This window comes from Ammospiza caudacuta, chromosome 7 (genome assembly GCF_027887145.1).
Source record: "Ammospiza caudacuta isolate bAmmCau1 chromosome 7, bAmmCau1.pri, whole genome shotgun sequence".
Taxonomy (NCBI): Eukaryota; Metazoa; Chordata; class Aves; order Passeriformes; family Passerellidae; genus Ammospiza; species Ammospiza caudacuta.
Window position 1 is genome coordinate 47,910,009 of NC_080599.1, and position 25,852 is coordinate 47,935,860.

The following is a 25,852-nucleotide window of genomic DNA, read 5'->3' on the forward strand; positions in this document are numbered from 1 at the left end:
CAGCAAGTGGAGCACAAGGCTGATGAGCTTCTACCTGCTGGACTGGCACGCCCAGATGCCATCTGGGTTTTAATCAGTTTTGACTTCTGCTTTTGGGAAGGAAAAGGGTTACTGTGCCTCCCGGGAGCCTGTTGTTGTTGTTGTTGCTGATGTGTGTTTGCATAATTTTCTCCCTGATCGTTGTTGGCTCGTTTGAGGGCTCCATCAATTAGGCTCTGAAGAGCAATAATAGGTTGACGTTGGTGCCTGTCATGTGTGTTTGGGATGGCCAGGGAGAACACCGCAGGCCATCTCTGACATGATTTATGGGACTATGCCTTAGAGGTGCCCTGCTGGGGATTCCTTCAGGGTTTAAGGCTGCTGCCCCACCTCTGACTAATCGTGTGCCCAACGTCGCATCTCCGGTGGCTTCACGTGGCTCCGTGATAAGGCCGGTTTGGGTAGGACACGTGCCCACCTAATGGGTGGCTTCGGGGTGTTTGCAGGCGCTGTGACGGGAGCCCCGCCGGGCTGACGCCCCGCTGCGGGCAGGCCGCGGGCAGGGGCTGGAATGGCAGGGAGAGCCCGTTCCCAGATTTACTGGCTCTGCCCTGCTCCACCACCCAGCGTGCCACCCTGCCGCTTACCGAGCGGGCGTCACTTGGGGGGAGGGAAGGTCAAATAGCACCGGGACCCCGGAACGCGTTGGTCTCTTGCCCGTCCAGCCGCGTCACCCTGCGGGTCACTGCGCGCTGCTCCCGCTTCCGCCCGGGAAAGCCGCCCCGGGCGCCCTCCGCGCGCGGCGCCCCCCAGCGGCCGGGCGCTGCCGTGCAGGGCGGGCCCCGCCCCGCCGGCAGCCAATGGGAGGGCGCGGGGGCCCCGCCCCGCCGGCGCAGCAGCCAATGAGAAGGCGCGAAAGCCGCGCCCCGCCGAGCCCGCGGGGTCGCTAAAAGCAGCCGCGCTGAGGGCCGGTCCCTCAGAGCCGCCACCATGTGCAGCCAGGAGTGCGGTAAGCTTCTGCCGCCTATCCCTCACTTCGCCACCAATGCCATCCACTACGCGCAGGAGCCCGAGCAGTGGAATTCCAAGGCCGTGGTGCCGCCTATCACGCTCTCCACCACCTTCAAGCAGCAAGTGCCCGCGAAGGACGAGGAGGTGAGTGCGGCCAGCACGGGGCCGCCGAGCCCCGCTGCGGCCCCGGCGTGTCCCGGCCGGGGGAACGGGAGGCGGCAGGGCCTGGGCAGGGCAGGGAGCTCCCGGCGCGGATGTTTCCCCCCGTGGCAGCTCCTGGGCAGACGCGAGCATCTCGCTGGGCCGGGAGCGGGGCTCCTCACGGGGCCCTTGCAGAGCCGCCCGGCCGCGATCCCGTGCTTGTGCTCCGGTACGGCCCTGCTGAGCGGCGGCGGCACCGGAGGAGCCGCTGTGCTCCCTTGCAGCCGGAGCCAGCCCGGGGCTCGTTGTTCCCGCTGCGGGCGGCGATCCGGAGCGGTTTATCCCAAGCTTTCCCTGTGCTCTCTCTGATGTTTGTTTCCTCTTCCCACGCCAGAGGTACGAATACACCCGGTTCGACAATCCGAACAGGCGTATCCTGGAGAAGGTTATGTCCGTCCTCGATGGAGCCAAATACAGTGAGCACCTCATGGGTTGGACGGGGCTTGGAGCAGCCTGGGACAGGGGGTGGCACTGGGTGGGCTTTGGGGTCCCTCCATCCCAAACCATTCCATGATTCCCTCACCACGGCTCTGGCTCTTGGCTGTGGGCAGGAGCAGCTCCAAGGTGGGGAAGAGCCCAGGACTTCTGGTCCAGCAAAGTCCAGCTCCATGCCTGGGTTTGCCTGCTGCTCCCTCAGTGTGGCTGATGCCTGGGCTGAGCTGGATCCGTCCTTGTGCAGCAGCACTGGAGGCAGTGGGAGCAGGCAGCCCCTGGCCCCAGTCCATTCCCAGTGTGTCCCAGTCCATTCCCAGTGTGTCCCAGTCCATTCCCAGTGTGTCCCAGTCCATTCCCAGTCCATTCCCAGCCTGTCCCAGTGTATCCCAGTGTCCATCCTGGTTCCATGCTGTCCACATCCATCCCCTGCTGTCACTGGCTCCACGTTCCCAGTGAGGCACTGACAGAACAGGTTCTTTTCAGAGGCAAAGTGAGGAAGGCCAAGGCAAGTCTGACTTGTTGTGTCACATCAAACACTGATGATCCTTTCTCCTCCAGGCTTGGCTTATTCCTCTGGCATGGCAGCAATTATGAACATCTGTCACCTGCTGAAGTCAGGGGAAACAATTATCTGCACTGAACACGTGTATGAAGGTGGGTACAGCACCCAGTGGCTTCAGCCTTCTTTGTGCAGGGGCTCAAACCTGTCTGTGGCTCTCAGGAACTCTGAATTTCCCCTGTAGGACCCCACTGTTCTTTGAATCCTGTTTTTATCAATCCCTCTCCCTCACAGCTCCCCAGTGGCAGAGTGCACCCAGCTCAGCCAGAGTGCCTCTCTGAGCAGGGTGAGCTCACTCCAGTTCCTGGGAGCTTTCCCCTCTCCTTGGAGCCTCAGCCTGGTTTCTGCAGGGCTGAATTTCATTGCTCCTCCTCTGCCTTGGTTTGTTCCAAAGAAAGGGCTTCTCACAAAAGAACCTCCCAAACATCACTCAGATGTTCCCTTCAGCTCCCAGAATCCACCTCCATGTCCCATCCCTTCCTGCTCAGATGGAAAACTGAGTCCCTGGGGATCAGCTTGGCAAAAGGACCCAACCGATGAATTTTTAATGCAGGAGTGTTTCTGGTAGTGAGTGCTGCACATCCATTGATCACCTGCTGGATTCTTTTAATCTTCCCTGGGAAAGGCTTCAAAGACAGGAAGGAATCATTTTTATTGGAGTGATGGGAAACAATAGCTGGAGTCTTCCCCTTGATTGTTCTTCTGTGTTTAATTTCCTGATCATAAACCCCACATTGATTTCAAGTACTTCCCAAATCACTCTGATCCCATATTTAAATTATTACTATTTCATGATCACTCAATCTGCAACAATCTTTAAGTGTGTAAATAAAGAAAATATAAATGTGCCATGGGTGGTGTGCAGCATCAATCTGTGCCCCCCTGACTGTCCCTGCATGATGCAGGAGGCTGCAGAGCAGGGAATGAAAGTTAAGGAAGTTTTTCATTTTGTGATTGATTTTTTGGTTTTTTTTAGGCACGAAAGAATTATTTGACAAAATGCAAGAGGAGTTCAATTTGAAAGTGGCTTATGTTGACTGCACAGACCCAAAAAAGCTGGAAGAAAAAATTAAAGAATATCCCTCGACCAAGGTAGGGGAGAGGGAAGTGGACTTTAAAGGGACGTTAAATTGTTTTATCCTTGCTCCTGCTGGGGTTGGGGCTGTGCTGAGCTGAGGGGGCAGCTTGGGGCACAGCTGCATCCACCCTGTCCCCCTGTGCCCCTCACGGGCAGCATCCTGGGAAGGGCAGAGCCCTGCAGAGAGGAGGGTACAGGACAGAGGTGAGGAGGAGCAGAGGGAGCGCGGAGCCGGGGGGGCTCCGTGGCACTGCTGGGTGATCCCTGCCCCAGGGGAAGGGAGCCGTGCTGGGCAGGGCTCTGGGAAAGGCTCTGTCCTGCTGCTGAGCCCTTCTCCAGCTGGGATGGCACAAGCCCAGCTGCAGGGAAAGCTCCCTGGGCTCGGAGGAGCCGCTGGAGCCTCCCCCGGCCCTGGCAGGGCCACTGCCCGTCCCCAGGGCCCAAAGCCACGGGGAGCTGCCAGCACTGGGCACCCAGAGCCCCTGGGACTCAGCCCAGCGCTGGGAGCTCTCTGACCTGGAGTTGTGTTGGGTTTGTGCAGCTGGTTTGGCTCGAGAGCCCCACGAACCCCACGCTGAAGGTGATCGACATCAAAGCCTGCGCTGAGGTGGCGCACAAACCTCGTGAACCCAAGTGTCCTGAAAAGCACGTGTGGGTGGCCGTGGACAACAGCTTCATGTCTCCATATTTCCAGGTGTGTGGGACAAGGACAGGACTGTCACCTGCGCCAGTGGGGCTGGAGGTCCCTTTTGGGAAGGGAAGCATGACCAGGGAACTGCAGTTTTGGTCTCTGCATTGCAAAACCACCTGCTCTGGTTCAGGCCCAGCCCAGGTGCTGCTGCTGGTGCACCAGTGAGGGGGGCAGGGCGTGTCTGTACTCCAGGAATGATGGAATTCTGTTATTCCTGATGGAAATCAAACAGTTACCAAGGGTTCCCTCACTTTGGCCTCTTTGAATCAATTCTTCTGCACATGCTGTTCTGAGCCACAAAGGTAAAAACCAGATGATAGTGGAAGACAAATGTAGCAGCCATTGTTCAGTCTTTCTTGGAGACATCCACTTTACCTTTTTCTTCTCTATTTTGCTGAATATATGATTCAGAGGTTTATAACTTTCTTCATAACAACTGCCAGAACTTTCCTGTATTGATAACTGGAAGACATGAAGTGAAGACATTTAAGTTTTACAAATGCTTCAGAATAATGAACTTCCAAGCATTGTTGCTCTCAATATGGGATAGAATTTGCCTGCTTTGTTCCATTTTAACAGTGATGCCCCTCACTCTTTAGAATGTGCTGATACCATGTGCAAAGTGCCTTAATTAGTGACTGATTAAAAATCTGGCACTGCTCAGCCCCTCTTGCCCGTCCAGCTCCTGGTTTGTCTCCCCTCAGGAGGCTCCTGGGCAGAGCACTGGGAGCTGAGGGGAGAGAGCTGCCAGAGGAAGCTCCTTTGCTCATGCTCTCAGCTCCTCCAGGGCAGGATCTGCAACAGCTGGAAAGCAAAGCAATTCTTTTGCTCTGCAGCTGGATCCCTCATTTCCCGTGGGAATGCCCTTTGTGGGCTCCATGCCATGGTGTGTCCCTGCCCCAGCTGAGCTGCAGAACTGTTTTCCCAGCTCTGCACTGTGTGTTGGGTGTGCTCAATCTCTTCTCTCCCTGGAGCCTGTGGGAGTGGGAGCAGTGCTCTTAAATCACATTTTCTTGTGCTTCCCTTGAATTCAGAGTGCCTCCCTGTAGTGCTGCCTTTAGCACGTGTTCTATTGTCATGCTCAGGTTTTTGTGTTTGTTTCTCCCCTTGTTTATCCTGTGTGAGCTCAGAGCCCTTTGGAATGGCTGGGGATGAACTCAAACTGGAATGATGATGTTATTTTCCTTTCCTTTCAGCGTCCTTTGGCCCTGGGGGCTGATATTTGTATGTCTTCTGCAACCAAATACATGAATGGTGAGTGTGAGAGTTCAGCACATGCTTAGGGCAGGGATGGAGGGAGACTGGGAGGGAATTCCTGGCTGGGAGGGTGGGGAGGCCCCTGGATCCCTGGCAGTGCCCAAGGCCAGGTTGGACCCTGGGGCTGGAGCAGCCTGGGGTGGTGGGAGGTGTCCCAGGGGTTTTATTTACACCTGGGGCTGATCCCATTCTTGTCCCCTGTCATTTGCAGGGCACAGCGATGTCCTCATGGGCCTGGTCTCTGTAAATAAGAAATGTCTCTATGAGAGGCTGAAATTCCTGCAGAGGAGTAAGTCTAAACAGGGAATTTCTAACAGGAATCCTGTTCACATCCACAGCTGCTGCTGGGGAGGGTGGGCACGCACACAAGTGGCAAATCAGCCTGGAATGTCAATGAACAGAGCTGGGAAAGCTCAATAAAACAGTCCCATAAAATGAGAGACGTTGATCTCCCCTTCCTGAGCACTCCAGGAGAGCACTGGGGACCCATCCTGAAACCACTGAGGTGCCACCTGCAGCCTGGGGGGTTTGAAACTCCCTCACCCATCAGGGTGTGCCCAATGCAGAATTTTCCTGCCTCGGATGATTCCAGCAATTTTCCGGCCTCCTCTTTGTCAGGAATAAATTCCTGTGCAGGGTTGTGCCCTCTGCACTGAGGGTGCACTGTGCCCAATAAATAATGTAATCCTTGAGGCCTGAGCCTGTTAATTGGCCTCATTAATTGGCTGTCCCATGTGGGAGATGAGGAACAGAGATTTCCTTGGGTGTCTTCCCACTTGTGCCAGGGTCAGCAATGCTGGAGGTGAGGCTGTGCTTGGCTGTGCTGAATGCAGAGCACCAGTGTTGCTGTGGGATTCTCTGGAATTCTGTGTGATTCTGTGGGATTCTGTTCCCATTCCCACAGCCCTGGGAGCTGTCCCCTCTCCCTTTGACTGCTTCCTCTGCAACCGGGGCCTCAAGACTCTGCACATCAGGATGAAGCTGCACTTCCACAACGGCCTGGCTGTGGCCAAGTTCCTGGAATCCCATCCCTGTGTGAAGAAGGTCATGTACCCAGGTGGGTGAGCAGGGACCGGGGAGCTGTGGTGCCCAGTGATGGGCTGGGTGAGGCTGAGCTGCCCCAGCTCTGCACTGGCATTCACTGGGAATTCTCCCAACTGTCTCCATTCCAGGGCTGGCTTCCCACTGTCAGTGTGAGGTGATGAAGAGGCAGTGCTCAGGTGTTTCAGGGATCGTCAGCTTCGAAATCCAAGGGGAAGAATGTAATGCTTATGCCTTTCTCAGGAACCTGAAGGTAAAGTGCAATAAAAGCAACTTCAGAGGGAGCTGAATCTGCCCTGCTGAGGGGAGGGTGGGGTGGCTTTTCTTGCCAATCCATCATGTGTGCCCCACTATAAAACAGGAATAATTTGTTCTTGGGGGTGAATGAGAGGGAACAAAGGGACCCCTCATCCCCCTGGGAGTGTTTGTTTGTTTGCTCCCAGGGTGAGGCGTGTCCAGCTCAGCTGCTGCTGGCAAAGGGCTTTCTGCAGGGCTGGGCAGCTGGGGCTGGTGCAGCTCTGCTGGAACATTGCAGAGTGCCCTCAGGGGGAAAGGCACTGAGGGAGCCCCTGGCTCTGGGAATGCTGTGCTGGCTCCAGGCAAGGACCCACCCCAGCAAGGACACTCCCTGGGATCCAGGGGCAGGATGAGTCTGTTTGCAATCTTAGCTCTTCCCTGCCAGATGTGCCCTTTATTCCCTAATTACAGCTAATACAATTTATAATATAGAAGTTATTTTAGAAAAACTTGAGGGGAAGAAAGGTCCCTAAACTTTCTATTTGCCTCAATGTCCTTGAAGAGGTGCCAGCCCTGAGGCTGCCAGAGCTCCAGGAGGGTTTGGACAGCTCTGCCAGGGATGCTCAGGGTGGGATTGTTGGGGTGTCTGCAGGGCCAGGGGCTGGATCAGTGATCCCTGTGGGCACCTCCAACTCAGGATATTCCCTGATTCTGTGAGCTCTCTGTCCATGAATCCATAACCTCCTTCCCTTTCTCCCACAGGTGTTCACCGTGGGCTTCAGTGTGGGTGGCTATGAGAGCCTGGCAGAGCATCCGTGAGTTCATCCTCCCATCCTCAGAGCCCCAAAAAGCTGCAGAGCACCACAAAATTCCCACGATTTCCCAGCCCCCAGAGCTGTTTTGCTGTTTTGCCTTTAGCTAAACTCAGGGACTGCTGTGCAGCACAGAGCCAGGGGAGGTTGCAGAGGGAGGGAATCCTGTGGGAGGGCAGAGATTGAGGAATTTCACCTGGAGGGCTGAGGCACAGTCGGTGTCCATGAAGGCAATCCCAGAAGCTGCAGAGTGCTGGGATGAGGAGCAGCTGGGATGGAGGAATGAATGCCCTGCTCCCTGCTCACACGAGGGGCACGGTCACTGTGTGCCCCCAGCTGCCTCTGGGCCTTTTAAACTGCTCAAAACAGCATCTTCATGGAATTGCATCATTGCACTCAGAGCCAGCTTGCTTTTGGAAAAGGTCCATGGAAATGAATGACTGTATTTAAATGTTAAATCATTTCACTTCCTGATTTCACAGCAAACCTTGAACCCCTCCAGCAGCTGAAAGGAGCTGGTGCCAGTGACAGCACCAGGGAAATCCCTTCTTGCCTGTGTCCTGTGTAGCTGGAGAGAGTAAACCCTCCAGAGTCCTTTGGGGCACTTTGAGAAGGGATCTGAGACACCAGGAATGAAACCAGGAGATTTTATACTGGAGGTTGCACATTCCCCATGTGCAGAGCTCACAGAGCTTCTGTAGAATGAAGGAGCAGCTCTGGAAGGAAGAGCAGTAGGAGTTTCTCCTTTGTCAGGTCCAGATATTTATATATCCACTTCTTGTTAATAATTTGTGTCCTGCACATACGAGCTGGAGATGCAATTCCCTGACTTGTCAGCATTCCCAGCATTTCCAGGAGCTGCTGCCAAGGGCTCTCTGCATCTGTGGGGTCACACAGGTGGCACAGAGGAGGTGTCAGATCCTGCTGCATTTCAGGGGTGCTGGCAAGGAACCAGCCAGGCTGCTTTTACCAATACAAGTCCCAAATTCTTGGGATAAAACGGTTTTTGTCATTTCAGGTACAGCATGACCCATCAGAATCTGCCTGAGGAGGATAAGAAACGTCTGGGGATCACAAAGACCTTGATCCGCCTCTCGGTGGGGCTGGAGGATGAGGAGGATCTGCTGGCAGACCTGGACCAGGCCCTGAAGGCTGCGGTGAGTGGGGAGTTCCTCTATAAAATCATCCCCAGCCAGCCTTTCCCCGGGGCTGAGCCCTCAGCTCCTCCCTGGTGGACCCTGGGCTGGGGAGGGAAAGTTTCCCTGTTTGCAGCCCTGCTCAGGCACAGTTCCCCATGGGTTCAGGAGAATCAAATGCTAAATGTGACTTTAATTTATGAAAAGGAGATAAAAATGTGTGGTTGATAGACGGACAGAGCACACTGACCCCTCCCTTTCCTTCCTGCAGTTTGCATAAACCTTGAGGGTCAATAAGGACCTTGGAACTGGACATGGCTGTGGACGAGGACACGGAAAACCACTCTTGCTTTGCCTTTGCTTTGCCAGCAGAGCTCAGTGTTCCTCCTGCTCCTGCAGGGTTGGGGGCACAGGGGCTGCTGCCTCTTGCTGCTCTCGGGTCATTCTCTGCTCACCCATCAGCTCAGCTCAAAAACCTGATTGACCTCAGATTTATTTTAATTAGGTTGGAGATTTTCCTAAAATAATTTCCTTCTCTTGATGGAACATTGAAGATGAAGAGAAATGCAACACCTGGCAAATAATATTTTTCTAAAGAGGAATCTTTGTAATTTGAAAAAATCACGTGCTGTGGGAATGATTGGAATTCTTTTAATTAAAACCTGCTTTTCCTTCCCCTGTGCTCTTTGTGTTCAAAACCAGGGGATGGAGTGACCCTGGAGCTGTTGGGATTTTCCTGTGGGAAGGCAGGAGGGGAATGGAGCTGAGGGGAGAGAGGAATGGAGCTGAGGAGGGGCTGGAGCTGAGGCAGGACCATTCTGTACTGGCCACAGCCAGAATAACCTTCATTGCACAGAGGGATTAAATCCTGACTAAACCCAAGTGAAGGTGTTCCCACCCAGCCCACCTCATCCCACAGCACCCCAGACTGGGCTGGGTTGGAATGGACCTCAGAGCCCAGCCAGTGCCACCCCTGCCATGGCAGGGACCCCTCCCACTGTCCCAGCCCCAGTGTCCAGCCTGGCCTTGGGCGCTGCCAGGGATGCGGGGGCAGGCACAGAAAATCTGGGGATTCTATTCCAGGGCTGCCCACCCTGCCAGGAACAATTCCTGCCCAGGGTCCCATCCATCCCTGCCCAGTGTCCATGAAGCCATTGCCCCTTTTCCCTTGTCCCCACAGAGGTGGGTTCCTGCTTACACCAGGTCAGCTCCTGCAGCCCCTCCATGGGCAGTCCCTCAGATCCAGGTGCTTTTTCAGGCAGCCCAGCCCCTGCTGTGCCCTGGAGCTGCTGCCTGGTCTGTGGGGAGCAGCAGGGGCTGCTTTGTGTCCCAGGAACGTCTCCCATGGAATGAAAAGCTGCTGTGCTTCCTCTGCCTCCTGCTGCCCTGGATTTCCTTGTCCCATTCCCCTGGGGGCAGGACAGATACCTGTGCCAGCAGGGAAATGCTCAGTGAATTGCTCCGTGATTTTCCTGACCTGTGGGATATCAGCCTGAGGCTGGCTCTGAGCCTGGGCCCGCCAGGACCTGGTCTCCTTTTAGGGAGCTTGTGGGAGAGTGCAGTGACCTCCTCATGCCCTGATTATCCAGAGTTTATCCCAGGGTCCAGCCCTGCCAGAGCTCGGGGACTGCTTGGGCAGTGCTCGGGCACAGGGTGGCAGCATTGGGGTGTGTGTGCAGGGCCAGGCCCTGGGCTGGCTGATCCCTGCGGGATCCAGCTCAGGCTGTTCCATGATTCCATCCCTCTGAGCAGGAGAGAATCCTCGGGGATGTTTCAGTATCTCCTGCTTCATGGCAGCTCTGGAGCCACCCTGTGCCCCTGCTGTGGGCTGATCCCAGGTCTGGGTTGTGTTTCCCTTATTCCATATTTCTGAAAGCCAGAGGGTGTGTTTTTCCTTGGATTTGCTGTTGCAGATTGGATTCAGATTCACTGCACTTCCAGGGCAATTTGGTTTCCATGCTGAGGCCCCAATCCCTCGTGTTGGCTGAAAATACCTTTATCCTTGGGGATCAAAGGAGCAGCACTAAGCCCTGAATCCAGCCCAGCTAAGCCCAAGGCAGGGCCTGGCTCCCAGCCCCAGCTTTCTGAGTGCTGGGGTCAGCCTGCTCCCTCCCAGCCTCACATTCCCTGGATTTGAGCGTTCTCTGGCATTTCTCACTGTGTTTGATGAAGGCTTTGTGTCCTCCAGCCAAGACTGAGCCGCATTAGTCAGAAGAGTTCTAAGAAACTCCAGCATTCATTTACAGGAAAGTTCTGTCACTGCACTCTGTGTCACCAGGAGAGGAGCTGGGCACCAGGAATGCTGAGCTCACAGTTCCCAGTGCAGGGCCACTCTGGGGCTTGGGCACTGTCCCTCTCTGTGCCATGGCCATGGACACGGCACTTGGGGTGCTGCTGCTGCAGGGCAGGAGTCACAGCTCCCATCCCACGTATTTATGGATTGAGTGGGCTCCAAGGCACAAACTCCAGATGCCCTTCAGTCCCAGCACAGCTTCCCAACATCCCCATGAATCACTGGAATGAGCCTGAGCCCCGCCAGTGCTCAGTAATTATTTTATCTGCTGCTGTGTGCAGTAGCTGACTGACCAATGCAATTTTTATTCCTCCCTTTTATTATCTCCCTTTTATCATCTAATCAGTAGGAAAATATTGATTATCTCCTGCCTTTCTAAAGGATGTTGGGAATGGAGTTGGAGTCATGGCTCCCAGCCTGGCAGCCTGACAGAATCATGGAATATCCAAAGCTGGAGGGACACACAGGGATCATCCAGTCAGGCTGCTGGCCCTGCACAGACACCCCAGCAATCCCACCCTGTGTCCCACAGCCAGCTGGCTCCTGGGATGCTGGGGCAGGGCAGGAATCGAAAATTTTCAACCATCATTTCTAACTCTCTAAACACCACTGAAAATCCATTTTCCTTCTCTTGCAAACCCTGTTTTTCACACACATCCCACCCTGATGGATCTTTATCCAGAGCAGCTGCAGGATTTGGGAAGGAATGTTTAACCCTTAGGGTGGGTTTTTCCCAGTATTTCCCCGTCTGCCTGCATTTCCAAGCTGCCACTTGGGTTCTCACCAGGACACCGTTATTGACATTGTTACTGCTGACATTTAATGCCTCGTGTGTTTCACAAGAGCAACGGGAGATCTGTGAGGAACGGGGCAGAATTCCATTTCAGCTGGGAGTATTTCCCAAGGGAGTGTGTCACAAAGGCTCTCAGAATGAAGGAATTATATTTAGATGATGTTCATCATTTATAATCATTTATCTCTTCTCCTCTTCCAGGCTTCCATGAGGACAGATGAACGTAAAAGGAATTCTCTCGCTTGGACTCACAGGGAAGAGCAGAACCAGAGCCATTCCAGCCATGAGCCGTGTGCTCTGTTCCCAGGCTCCATGGCAAACCCACGGGCTGCTTTTGGGGAGGGATTTCATCCAAGCAGCCAGCTCCCAGCTGATTTCTGCAGCATCTTGGATCAGGAAATGGCAGGTTTGGATTCAGAGTCTCTGGACACCAGCATTCGAGATTGCACAACAAACACTTGTCTGAGGAGGGAAGTGCCCCAGGAGGTCACGTGGAGCTGCTCAGGCTCTGTGCTGCCTGTGGTGGGGGAGAGCTCCCCTTGTCCTTCCCCCCTTCCCTGAGGTGACAGGAATAACAAGGGACCTTAAATCCCACCCAGTGCCACCCCTGCCATGGCAGGGACACCTCCCACTGTCCCAGGGTGCTCCCAGCCCTGTGCAGCCTGGCCTTGGGCATTCCCAGGGATCCAGGGGCAGCCACAGCTCCCCTGGTCTCTGCTCCCTGCCTTTCTCCCAGAAATGTCTGAACCTGGAGAACTGGGCTGGTCTCCTACTTTTCCAGGTTTTCATCCATGCTGTTGCCTTTTCCAAAGCCTCTCCTTGTCCCACCTTGCCTGGTGGCCTAAAATGTCTGCCTAAAATGGCAGACATTCCACCTGGCAAAACTGATCACTTCTGATCCTAAACCCTGATTTAAGTCCCTTTCCTCTGTTGTGTCTGAAACCCACCCTGCATCTGTCTGTGACTTGCCCCTTTTCCCTTGGAAACAAATTCCCTTCCAGCTTGGCCGTGGGCCCCAGGATAAATAATGGAAGCTCCCCTGGGACTCCAAGAAACAAATGCCTGCATTTACAAAGGTTCCACTCAATTGACTCCACATTAAATCCATTCCTCAAAGAAGAATCCAAACAGAAGCACTGGGCTCCGAGGGGATGTGGGGAGGGCCAGAGCTGGTCCCACCATTCCCTGAGTCTCTGTGGGTGGATGGAGCTGTTGCATTCCCTGGTGAGGAATGAGCTCTGTTTCCTGGCAATGAAGGCCCTGGGGATTCTGTCAGTGGCAGATACCGAGGCACCAGCTCTGCCCTCTCTGGGATTCAGGCTCCCTGAGTCGTGTTTCATCACCTTGTTCCTCTCTGACACCAGATTTCCCTTCAGAGAAGACATTAACTCCATCTCCTGCAATTCCCCGAGCTCCCTTCCCTGGCTGCTGCAGAGCCTCTCTGCCTTTGAGGCTCCAACCAGAGCCCTTAATTTGACAAGTGCTGAGGGAGCTGATGAAGCTGGAGCCAGATTTACCCTTCCAGAGCTGCTGCCAGAGCCCAGCCCTGGTGTGGGGTCTTTTTGCAGCTGCTGAAAGCTCGGGATGGGCAGCCAGGCAGGGCTTTCCTGTCTCCTGTGATCCAGGGGTTCCCTCCAAGCTGAGACTCCCTGGGTGCAGCCTGGGCCTGTTCTGTTTTCCTGATGGTTTTTCCCTCCAGCAAAAGCAGCTTCTGAAGAGACTCCAGATCTGGGGCCACCTTGTGCTGCCAGGGTGGCCCTGGGGGTGGCACGGGTGACCCCTGGCCCAGGCAGAGACACCTCCCCTTGCTGACACTGCACTCATCCTGGCTCTGCACGAGCAGGCGGCTCTGGCTGCTGAGGGATGACGGATGGTCATGGACAGTGATGGACAGTGATGGTGGAGGATGATGGACAGCAAATGATGGATAATGATGGACGATGATGGACAGCAAATGATGGATAATGATAATGATGGACAATGATGGACGATGATGGGCAGTGGTGGACAATGATGATGGACAATGATGGACGATGATGGATGACAATGGACAGTGGATGATGGGCAGTGGATGATGGACAATGACAGATGATGGACAATGATGATGGATGATGATGGACAGTGGATGATGGACAATGACGGATGATGGACAATGATGATGGATGATGATGGACAGTGATGGATGATGGGCAGTGGATGATGGACAATGATGATGGATGATGGATGGGCTGTGCTGCCTTATGATGGCCCAGGACAGCAACAGCAGGAGCAGCTCCACCATTGCATCACAAATGAGGACAAGTGCAGAAGTCTTCCCAGATGTGAGGGACTTTGTGCAGAGAGGATCCCCAAGATCCCCATGGCCCCTGGGCCCTGCTGGGATGGATGGGCTGTCCCAGTGCAGGTGGTGCCCCACAGCTCCCTGCCCTGCAGAGGATGGCAGCTCCACCCCTGACAGCTGTCGGGCTCTGATGCCTTGGATTCATTGGGTTTTCCAGGGGACAGCTGAGGGGTGGTGGCCCTGGCACAGCCCTCCTCGCTGTCCCATTCCCAGGCAGTCCCTCCACATTTGGGAAGGAATGTGCAGCCCTGTCAGCCTGGGCCGTGGCAGAGCTGGGCTCTCGGGTGTGTGAGCTGCCCTCCTGCTGCCAGAGGCTCCCTGGGATCCTTCCAGCTGGATTTATTTATTCCCTGGATTTCCCCTGAGCGGTGCTCATCGTACCCCAACAGCACAGAACAGGAGAAGGAGCTGTTAAATATGAATATTAATATGTAGACTATCGTTATTAAATGCCCATTTTGGGAAGCTCTGCTCCACTGAGGAGTGAGCAGCTCTTCCCCTGTGCCAGGAGAGTGAATTCTGCATGGGCAGGTGGTGATGGGACACGAGGGGATGGTTTTGAACCAAAGAGGAGAGATTGAAGTGGGATTTTGGGAAGGAATTCCTGGCTGGCAGGGTGGGCAGGCCCTGGCACAGGGTGCCCAGAGCAGCTGTGGCTGCCCCTGCATCCCTGGCAGTGCCCAAGTCCGGGTTGGACACTGGGGCTGGAGCACCTGGGACAGTGGGAGGTGTCCCTGCCATGGCAGGGTGGCACTGGGTGGGCTTTAAGGTCCCTCCCCACGCGTTCCATGACTCCTCTGAGTGCCCTGGTGCCCCTCTGAGCCCCCACGGAACTCCCCTGCTCCCAGAGCAGCAGGAGAACTCCCTTTCCACCCAAGGCCAGGGCCCAGCTGCCCCAGTGCCTGCAGCATCCCTCCCCAGGGCGTGTGAATATCCCTGCCTGGGGTTCCCACATTCTCCGTGGGGTGGGACAAACCCTACCCCTGTTTCAGTGGAGTGGGGCCCGTGCTCCCACAAACCCCATTTATGCCATCCCTCCCTGTCAGTGTCAGACTGGAGATGCAGTTCCCAGCCCTCCCACTCCTCTGCTCTGACTCCCAGTTGATGTTTGCTCTCCGAGGTTGTGCTCTCGACAGTGCAAACCCTCACAAGTCAGTTTGCAAATATCCCTGCCAGCCCTTAATGACCTGCTAAAAATACCAGGAGTGATTCATCTCCTCATCTATGGAAATGGGAATCATTTGCTCTTGGCAGCTCCCGGCCCTGGGCTGGGCTGCTGGAGAACACAAGAATGAGCAGATCAGGGAATATTGAAGGGGTTTTTCTTCTGGTTCAGGGGAATAAAAACATTTCTACAAACCCAGGTGGGTTTTCCATGGCCATGGGTGATCCCTAAGGAGGTCTCAGGCCTTCTCAAAGCTCTGTCCCAAATTTGGACAGAGATGTCCAATTTTAATAAGGTATTTTTAGGCAGAAGTATTTAAACAGCAATAATTTTAACCAGGGATATTCCAAAGAATGTTTTTGAGAGCCCTACAAAGGCTCAATATCTTCTAATCTTTTAATAGGGACTGCTTAAATGCCTTAATAAGAAAATAAGGGCTGTTGTAATCACTTCTTTTTAATTGAAATAATCCCATTGGATTTATTAACGTGGTTTGGGGTTTAATTCCAAACCTCCCCAGCGCTGCAGGATGTTTATTGGGAAGGTTTCCCAATGCCTGCCACACAGTGAGGGGCAAAATGCCTCAAATCCAGCACTTCCCCAGCTCTCCTGGGGCAGATCAGGGTCCCCAGATCCACGGGATCCCAAATGGGGCTGTGAAACTTCCGTGGGGCTGGAATTTATTTGGGAATGATTTGGCAGCTGCTGGCTGGAAATAAATCAATTTTCAGAAATCTGCAGCAGTTTGGGAGTGTCCCCTTAGTGAAAATCCAGTTATTATCCTCAAATAACCAATTTGCTCCTGGAGTTTCATCATCTCTGCAGGGGATCCCTGACAGGGATCTGTCACTTTAGGACACGAAATAACACGATGTGCACACACTGCTGTTCTCAAGGTAAAAAAGGGGAAGTTTCATTTCTGACTCCAACATTTATAGATTTCCAAAAGTGGCAGTGGATTGGAGGGTGACAGTGCCACCTCTCCAGTGACGCTGGGCAAACCAACAGTCCATCAGATTTCTTCTATAAAAGAATGCAAACCAATAAATTATTTACAGAAAGGGTGTGAGAAATTTTGTTACAAGAATATAAACATCAGAAGGCTTAGAAAGTCCTAAAAAATCAGGGTGACAGGGATCCATGCCAGCATTTGGGTCTAGGGACTCCTAGGGCTGGAGCAACGTGGATCAAAAAACCCATGGAGCAAGGAATGACAGACAACATCTCCTTTTTTATCACTGGTTATTTTACAATTGAAATCAGAACGTGTCTGGGAATGGGAGGATTTGGGAGAAGGTGCTGAGTTTCCAGAGGGAGCTGAGGGAGCTGGGGGGTCACCTGCAGTTCCCAGAGCCAGGAGCTGTTCCAGTGAATGAAAAGGGCTGGAAGAGGAGCCAAGTGCAAACATCCCTTTGAAGGCCTGTTTATTGAAATGTGCTTTTATCGCCGCGCTGAGGAAGCAGAGAGTGGCTGTGTTTAACCGGGGAACAAAAATATTTACGTGACTGCAGAACTTCCCTGGGCCTGGCTCCCGGCGCTTGGCAGGAGCTTTCCTGCAGGGCTTGGCACCTTCCCTGATGCCAGAGTGCCACTGTGGGATCTGTGGGCCACACAGCCACTGAGCAGCAGTGCTGGCACTGGCACTGGCACCCCAGCCCCTGGCCCCTCTGCACGGCTGGGACAGGGCACAGATCCAACAGGAAAATCAGATTCTGGTCCTGTTCCCAACGGGATGGAGGGGCTGTCCTCAGCCTTTGAGAAAAGAGATGTGGGGGTGAGTGTGGGAGTGAGGGGAAGGGAAGGGAAGGGAAGGGAAGGGAAGGGAAGGGAAGGGAAGGGAAGGGAAGGGAAGGGAAGGGAAGGGAAGGGAAGGGGGTGGCAGAGCAGCAATCCCACGGAGGGAGGGAGGGAGGGAGGGAGGGAGGGAGGGAGGGAGGGAGGGAGGGAGGGAGGGAGGGAGGGAGGGAGGGAGGAAGGAAGGAAGGAAGGAAGGAAGGAAGGAAGGAAGGAAGGAAGGAAGGAAGGAAGGAAGGAAGGAAGGAAGGAAGGAAGGAAGGAAGGAAGGAAGGAAGGAAGGAAGGAAGGAAGGAAGGAAGGAAGGAAGGAAGGAAGGAAGTGGCGGAAGGAAGGAAGGAAGGAAGTGGCGGAAGGAAGTGGCGGAAGGAAGGAAGGAAGGAAGTGGCGGAAGGAAGTGGCGGAAGGAAGTGGCGGAAGGAAGTGGCGGAAGGAAGTGGCGGAAGGAAGTGGCGGAAGGAAGTGGCGGAAGGAAGGAAGGAAGGAAGGAAGGAAGGAAGGAAGGAAGGAAGGAAGGAAGGAAGGAAGGAAGGAAGGAAGGAAGGAAGGAAGGAAGGAAGGAAGGGCAGCTTTGTGAGTGCAGCGGGAGAAGGCAGCCAGGGAAGGGCCGGGACGGGCAGGGTGCCGTGCCCGGGGGCGGATCCCGGCTCGAATCCCGTTCCCAGGGAGCGCTGTGCCAGGGTAGTGTGGCCGAGCGGTCTAAGGCGCTGGATTAAGGCTCCAGTCCCTGCGGGGGCGTGGGTTCGAATCCCACCGCTGCCAGCTCTGTTTTGGCACCTGAGGGATTTGGGCGAGTTCCACAAGTGGCCCCGGGAGTCTCAAGATGTCATCCAGGTGCTGGGGTTTACCGTGGGCAGGGATCCATTCGTGATGGCACACCATGGGTGGATGGGACAGTGGGCAGGAATCCCTCCTTGTGAGGGTGGGCAGACCCTGGCACAGGTGCCCAGAGCAGCTGGGGCTGCCCCTGCATCCCTGGCAGTGCCCAAGGCCAGGCTGGACACTGGGGCTGGAGCACCTGGGGCAGTGGGAGCTGTCCCTGCCATGGTATGGGTGGTACCGGGTGGCTTTGACGTCCCTCCCAATCCAAATCCAGCTGTTTTATGAAAAGCCACAAACAAAACCCTGATTATTCCCCCGGGCTCAGGTGGGGCTGTCCCACGTGTGCCTGTTCTGGGGGGCTGAGACACAGCACTAATTCCCTAAAAATGGGTTTGCAGGGCTGCGCAGGGCCAAGGTGATGGGAGCTGCTGCTGCTGCTCCTGCCAGCGCTGATGGAGCTGTCCTTGCTAAGCCAGGGCTGCTCTGGGCACCAGCCAGGACGTGGTGGGAGGGAGCAGGGATGAACTAAAGCAGCCTGGCCCCAAACCAGGAGGTCATGGCAAGGAAAGATTCATTTTGTGGTTTGGGAGGAGGAGGAGGATGAACACATCCAACACTGAGCCCTGGGGCTGCAACCGGGCAGTTTTCATTGCATCATCTCCACAGGCCCTGCACATGAAAGGAAATTATTTGTAAATTATGGAATGGTTTGGGTAGGATCACCTTGTTCTTTAAGGTCCTTTATGGCATTCCATGGGTCCCCATTATTTGCTGCTGGATCCCAAACAAAAAAGGAATTTTGTTCTGAATAGCAGGGATCCCGTTTCACTGACTGCTATTCTGCAACCACAGTCTGGGGTGATTCTGCTCCAAACCCCGTCCTGACCCCGGCAGCTGCTCCAAGGGCAGGGAAGGGGAGCAGAGACACAAGCAGGGCTGAAAGGGCTTGTGCAGCTCGTGCCGAGCCCCTCGTGCTGCGGGACAGCAGCCTGCAGGAATCCTGGGTTTCTGGGTTTAATTCCAGTGAGCACAGAGCTCAGCTGCCCTGCGGTTTGCCAGCCCTGAATAAACCCAGTCCTCGACCTTTGGCGTGTTAATGAGCGCTGTGTTAATGAGCTATCCCCCCCATTAACGAGCCGTGCCCCCAACCCGTTAATGAGCCGCACCCAGAGCATCCCTCCAGTGTCACTGCAGGACACCAAACAACACGAGCACAAACACACGGCTGCTCTCCAGGTGAAGGAAAAAGGGAAGTTTATTTTCTGTCTCCAACATTTATAGATTTCCAAAAGTGACAGAGGATTGGTGACAGTGCCACCTCTGCAATGACACTGGACAAACCAGCAGTCCATCTCTGCAATGACACTGGACAAGCCAGCAGTCCATCAGATTTCTCCTCCTCAATAAAAGAATGCAGAACAATGAGTTATTTACAGAAAGGGTGTGAGAAAGTTCTTTACAAGAATGTCAACATCAGAAGGCTTAGAAAAACTTAAAAAATCAGGGTGACACTCAGGAGCAGGAGGAGCTGCGGGAGGGCCACCAGCGCTGGTGTCACACTGGTGTCCCCAGGGGGCTCCTCTGGCTGGGACACAGTTCTGGCAATGCCCCAGGAGGATGCACTTTCTATCCCAGCAGTTCCTTGTAATTCCACTTTTCCTTCCCGGGGTGCAGAGGAGCCACAGGGTCCAGCACCCCCTGCCCCAGGCCGGTCCTTTTCCCATCCCATCCTCATTCCTGGGTGGAAGAAAACGCTGCTCCTTCTTTCCAGAGTCTCTGGAAAGCAAGAAACTCATTTTCAGCACAACTCGCAGCAAAGATATTAAATATCGACACTAATGAGATCAGCCTGGCTCAGGGCAATATTAATATTAATTGGATTAGGTCGGGCTTAAGAGGAAACCATGTTTAACTTAATGCCTGTAATAAATGAGGAGGAAGGGAGGGGAGGGAAGTTTTCCTCCTTTATTAAAAAAAGCCAGAGCAGGACATAAATATCATTTGAGAGATGCCATTGCAGGGGAGGGATTGCAGGGACCTGCACGGGGACCTCTGAGGTCCCTTCCACCCAAACCATCCCCTGATTCTGTGTCACATGTGGCCAGGAGGAAAGTGCCGCAGCCCTGGCACTGAGATCCTGGTGGGAATTGTGTTTGTTTGGTTACCCATGGATTTTATTAACCTAGACTTTACTTAAAGGGAAAACTTTTTAATATTGGTGGGATTTTTAGGCCAGGTCGAGTCTGTGGTCTGAATAGAGAGATTGAACCCCCCAAATGAATGTGTAGGGCCATAACTAATGAGGCCATAATGATGTCCTGTTTAATGCCATTATTGTCTCATAATAGTGCAGACAGGATGTTTCTGCTCCCCTGGGCAGATTTGCGACAGGAGGAAGATTTAACTCTGCTTTTCTGCATCTTTTCTCTGTCAAAAACCTCCAGGGTACTTCATGCAAATGTCATTGGAGCACCCTGGGCTGCGGAAGGTGCCCTTGCCACAGGGATCCCCAAACCTGCCCCATTGGGTGCCCCAAATCTGCCCCATGTGGGAGCCCAAACCTGCCCCATTGGGTACCCCAAACCTGCCCACTGGGTACCCCAAACCTGCCCCATGTGGGTGCCCCAAACCTGTCCCCTGTGCGTACTCCAAACCAGCTGGAGCCCCTCTGTGTATGGGCTTGGGGGGATCAGCTCTCCTGCCACCACCACTGGACATTGCCAGGAGTGTCCCCCACGGTGCCACTGTCCCCCAGCCCTGTGCTGGGGCAGAGAGGTGCCATAGCCAGGAATTCTGAGCTGGGAAGCCCAGATGGGATGGGATTGTGGATGGGATGGGATTGGGGATGGGATTGTGGATGGGATGGGATGGGATTGGGGATGGGATTGGGGATGGGATGGGAGTGGGGATGGTGGATGGGATAGGATGGGATTGTGGATGGGATGGGAATGGGATGGTGGATGGGATAGGATGGGATTGTGGATGGGATGGGATTGTGGATGGGATGAGATTGTGGATTGTGGATGGGATGGGAGTGGGGATGGTGGATGGGATTGTGGATGGGATGGGATTGTGGATGGGATGGGAGTGTGGATGGGATGGGAGTGTGGATGGGATGGGAATGTGGATGGGATGGGAATGTGGATGGGATAGGATTGTGAATGGGATGGGAGTGTGGATGGGATGGGATTGTGGATGGGATGGGAATGTGGATGGGATGGGAATGTGGATGGGATGGGATTGTGGATGGGATGGGAGTGTGGATGGGAAGGGATTGTGGATGGGATGGGAGTGTGGATGGGTTGGGAGTGTGGATGGGAAGGGATTGTGGATGGGATAGGATTGTGAATGGGATGGGAGTGTGGATGGGATGGGAGTGTGGATGGGATGGGAGTGGGGACAGGATGGGATTATGGATGCCGTGCTCTGCTTTCGCCAGGCCTTGTTTGGAAGCAGAGGAGATGCTGGAATGAGGTCCCTGATAACCCAAATCCATGGGAATCCACCTCCGTGGCTGACCCCACCCAGCAGCCTGCTGACCTTTCCCTGTGGCTGGGCTGGAAATTCCTCTGCTTTCCACACCAGCTCTCATGTTTGAAGGATCCTAAAGACCAGGAGAAGGATAAAAGAGGTGGAATGAGGGGAGAGACATTCCTGCCATGCCCCAAATAATTCCCGTGCTCCTCAGGGTTCCTCCTCTCCTGCTGAGGGCCACTGCATGTTCCTGCAGGCGTTTCTGCGTGCCAGGGAGCAATAATGGATATTTATGGGCTGCCCACTTGTGCTCACGTCTCCCAGCTGGGATGACGCCGCTCATTCGGGACAGTGTGTGCCCCAAACCCGGGGGGACTGCTCAGGAATTCCGGGCTCCTGGGCTGGCCAGGCCAAGCCATGAATTCAATCCCCCTTGGCTTAGGCCTGGCTCAGCACAAGGGATTAAAGGATGAGGTTTGGGGGTGTCATCCTGCACTGATGGGTGTTGTGGCTCGGGCTGTTTTACCCCAGCATTGTGGAATGTCCTGGTGGAAGGGACTCCCAGGGATCACTGATCCAGCTGCTGCCCTGCACAGACACCCCAGAATCCCCCCTGCGCCTGGGAGTGTTTTACGCTGTGTCTTTCCCTGTTTTTCATCCCTCACTGCACCTCCCCTCCACAGGAATTTGCTCTGCCCTGAATTCCTGCTGTTCCACTGCTCCAAGGAGCTGTTATTCATCAAATTCCCTGCTTAAAGAGCTGTTTCACATCTCTAATTTATATAATTTCCATTCCCCTGCAAAACACTCCCTAAAGCTCATCCCATTCCCCTGCCATGGCAGGGACACCTCCCATTGTCCCAGGTGCTCTAAACCCTGTCCTTTCCTGGCTTTGGGCACTGCCAGGGATCCAGGGGCAGCCACAGCAAAGCTGGGAATTCTGTTCCAGTCCTTCTGCACCGTGCCAGGAACAATTCCCAATTCCCAGTCTCCCATCCATCCCTGCCCTCTGGCAGTGGGAGCCATTCCCTGTGTCCTGTCCCTCCATCCCTGTCCCCAGTCCCTCTGCAGCTGTCCTGGAGCCCCTCCAGGCCCTGCCAGGGGCTCTGGGCTCTCCCTGGATCCTTCTCCTCTCCAGGGGAGCACCCCCAGGTGTCCCAGCCTGGCTCCAGAGGGGCTCCTCTGGACTGATTTAAGGTGTTGTTTTTTTAAATTAAAACATGTCCATAAAGCACTTGCAGTAAAGCGCTTTCCACTTCAGGGTGTTTATTTGATCAATATTGAGCAAATATTGGCACCCCCTCGGCTGAATTTGTTTAACAAAGGGAACGAGCTTCGTGGGTGTGGCCAGGAGCCTCATTAAGGGGGAACCTCATTAAGGGTGAACCTCATTTAAGGTGATCCTCATCCCAGGTGAGTCTCATTAAGGGTGAGCCTCATCCCAGGTGATCCTCATTAAGGGTGAGCCTAATTAAGGGTGATCCTCATCCCAGGTGGTCCTCATTAAGGGTGAGCCTCATCTCAGGTGATCCTTGTTAATGAGCAGCACACGATGAGGGGTTTTGGGGGGTATCTGTTAATGAGCAGCACATGATGGGGGGTTTTGGGGGGTATCTGTTAATGAGCAGCACATGATGGGGGGTTTTGAGGGGTATCTGTTAATGAGCAGCACATGATGGGGGGTTTTGGGGGGTATCTGTTAATGAGCAGCACATGATGGGGGGTTTTGGGGGTTTCTCTTAATGAGCAGCACACGATGGGGGGTTTTGGGGGGTGTCTGTTAATGAGCAGCACATGATGGGAGGTTTTGGGGGTGGGCTGTGAGACCCCAGGACAGGGATGGGGGCACTGGGATGATGCCCCGAGGGTCAGGACACCCCTGGTAGCACCGGCTGCCCCTGGTGCCCTCTGGATCTGGGCTCAGGGGAGATGGAACAGCTGATTCATTTGAAATAAAAAAAAAAATTTAAAAGTTCTTTACGTGTGTCCTCTAATAAAAGTCAGAGTTGTTTTGAAAGCTTTCCTCTGTGAAATACAACCACAGAGAGAAATGACACATGTTAACAAATCCCTGTCTTTTTTATCTGGAAAACTTGTGCAAATGGAAACTCCTCCCACAGGCCCAGGAGCTGTTTTTCCTTGCTGGTCCATTGTGAGGGGAATTCATCTGCCAGGGAGAGCTCCAGATGTACCAGGGGGAGTCTCCAGATGTGCCAGGGGAGCCCCAGATGTGCCAGGGATGGCCCCCAGCCCCGGGTTTGACCCCCCCCAGTTGCCCCCAGCAGCCATGGGGTGTCCCCTGCCCTGTGGCACCGAGGCCACCCCAAGCTCAGGGTGCTCCTGCACTCCTGGGGCTGTCACAGTTTGTGTGTCTTGGCAGGACACCCAGGAGAGCAAAACCTGGCTCCCTAGCGGGGGGAAAAACTCCTGTTTGCTTTTTATTTATTTATTTTAGACAACTTCCTCTGCTGCTTTCCATCCCCAGTGCTGCACACAGACCCTGCCGAGCCAAACACTGCTGTAGGTTTGCAGGGACACAAACAATCTCCTGGTGCTGAATGTCCCCAGAACCCAGCTCTGGAGCAGCCTTCAAACCACGGCCATCCTGCAGGCTCCTGTTGGCTCCTCCATCCTGCATCTTGCAAAATTAGAAGGCACTAGAATTCCAGGCTGGCCAGGAGGAATAAACTGCACAGACAGCTCAGGTGGCTGGGTTTACATCAGGCTTTAAATCAGGGTTTAAATCAGACTGGGTTTACATCAGGCTGGGTTTAAATCAGGCCAGATTTACACCAGGCCGGGTTCAGACCAGGCCGGGTTTAGACCAGGCTGAGTTTACACCAGGCCGGGTTCAGACCAGGCCGAGTTTACACCAGGCTGGGTTTAGATCAGGCCGAGTTTACACCAGGCTGGGTTTAGATCAGGCCGAGTTTACACCAGGCTGGGTTTAGATCAGGCTGAGTTTAAATCAGGCCAGGTTTAAGTCAGGCTGGGTTTACATCAGGCCATTCCCAGAGCTCTGAGGTGCAAAGGGCAGGGGATGTTCGTGGAGATGTTGGCAATGGACACCAACACCAGTGTGGTTTTTGCTGCTGTTTTGGGCTCAGTGCTGGGGCAGGAGGGACATCTGCCCACTCAGCACATTCCTGTGGGACATCATCTCACACTGAAATTGTCCTTTGGCACACGGGGACAGGGCCAGGGCCACAGCTGTGACACGGCCTCAGTGCCAGGGCTGAGGGGAAGGGGAGTCAAGGAGGCCCTGGCAGAGAGCAACGCTGGCAGTGCCCCAGGCCAGGCTGCACGATGGGGCTGGAGCAGCCTGGGGCAGAGGGAGGTGTCCCTGCTGTGGCTGAGATGATCTCTAACGCCCCTCCAGCCCAAACCAGGCTGGGATTGCCTGTTTCTGGGTAATTCCCTCTTTCTGAACATTGTCAGATACTTTTTGCTGCTTCAGCTCTGCCTCCAGCCCCGTTCCCATCCCCACACTCCCATTCCCTCCCCGTGCCCCACTGGGAGCCTGGAGGCAGCTCCTGGCCCTGGGTCCTGGGATGGCCCCACACCTGCCCAGGGCTCAGGAAATGGGAATAAAGGGGCTCAGAAAGGTAAATCCTGATCAGAAAGCAGAGAATGACCCGTGGAGAGAAGATGGGGAGACACTGGACGGGATGATACAGATGGAGAGCCCTGAGCTGCTCTGCCATAATTGGTGTTCATGAACCAGGAGGGCACTGGCACTGCTGGTGTTTGGTGCCATGGCAACTGCTGCTGCCAAAGGATCAATAAATAAACAAAGGAAGGAAATAAATGTGAGCAAAGGCAGGACGTGGGGGGGCACTGCCTGCTCCGGCTGCCCCCAGGTTAAAGTGCTGCTGAGCAGAGAGAGGAATGAGCTGCTGGGAGCCAAATTGCAGCTGGAATTGGCTCAATCCCTTTGTTTTCCATACCTGGGGGAGCTGCAAGGGTGGGGGCCAGGCTGGCACAGCCACAGCACCCTCAGCAGCTGCTCCTTGGGGCTCCAGCAGTGCCCAAATTCTGGGTTTGCAGCCAGCAGCAGTCCCTGAGCCCCACGAGGGCTGCCTGACACCCCAGCTCCAGCAGCTTTCACCCTCACCAGAGGGAAGGAAGTGGTTTGAGGTTGGTTTTTTTTCAAAGAAGTGTGGTGGCTATTTCGAACAAGGGAAGTTGTCCTGCTCAAGAGTACTCTGAGTCAGGGCTTTTTGCAAGAAAAATAGTAATTCAAAGAATAAGTTAATGACAGGCAAGCCACGTGCATTTCTGCTGGGAAAGCAAAACCAACCTCCACCCTCTTTTGATCTATTTTGGGGGGTGGATTAGAGGAACCCCAAAGGGCCCTTCCAAGCCAAAGTCTTCTGTGACTTTACAGCCCTGTGGAAGGTTGGAAGAAAGCCTGCCAGATGGAACTCTGCTTTTGTTGTTGTTGCTGTTTGAGGGTGCTGCTGCTCAGGCTTTGCTTTAACAGTCCAGCCTGGAAGGAAACAGCACAGCTGGAACCAGGGGAGTCACAGAATGGCAGAACATCTGAGCTGGAAGGGATCCACAGGGACCACCAAGCCAGCCTTCAGCATTCACTGGGAAGTGTGGAGATGTACACATGTGTTACAGATAAAACCCAGATGGGAACAGGAGTGGGGCACTGCTGTGGCACTCAGAGCTCTGGGCTGGTGACAGGTTGGGTCAGAGGCTGGCTTTGATGCTCTTGGAGAGCTTTT

General features: G+C 54.3%; 1 protein-coding gene and 1 non-coding gene across 2 annotated transcripts; both read left to right on the plus strand.

Annotated features, from left to right (window-relative positions):
* The first annotated feature begins 969 nt into the window (after positions 1–969).
* On the plus strand, positions 970–9,009 carry LOC131560066 (cystathionine gamma-lyase-like). Its single transcript, XM_058808708.1, has 12 exons — positions 970–1,134; positions 1,526–1,607; positions 2,185–2,280; positions 3,162–3,277; positions 3,805–3,957; positions 5,151–5,208; positions 5,423–5,500; positions 6,116–6,268; positions 6,384–6,505; positions 7,252–7,304; positions 8,320–8,458; positions 8,709–9,009. The coding sequence occupies exons 1-12, from the start codon at positions 970–972 to the stop codon at positions 8,715–8,717; spliced, it is 1,224 nt and encodes a 407-aa protein (XP_058664691.1). The 3' UTR covers positions 8,718–9,009.
* Positions 9,010–17,503: 8,494 nt separating this feature from the next.
* TRNAL-AAG (transfer RNA leucine (anticodon AAG)) lies at positions 17,504–17,585 on the plus strand. The gene has a single exon. It is a non-coding gene; the product is annotated as a tRNA-Leu (tRNA).
* The last annotated feature ends 8,267 nt before the right edge of the window (positions 17,586–25,852 follow it).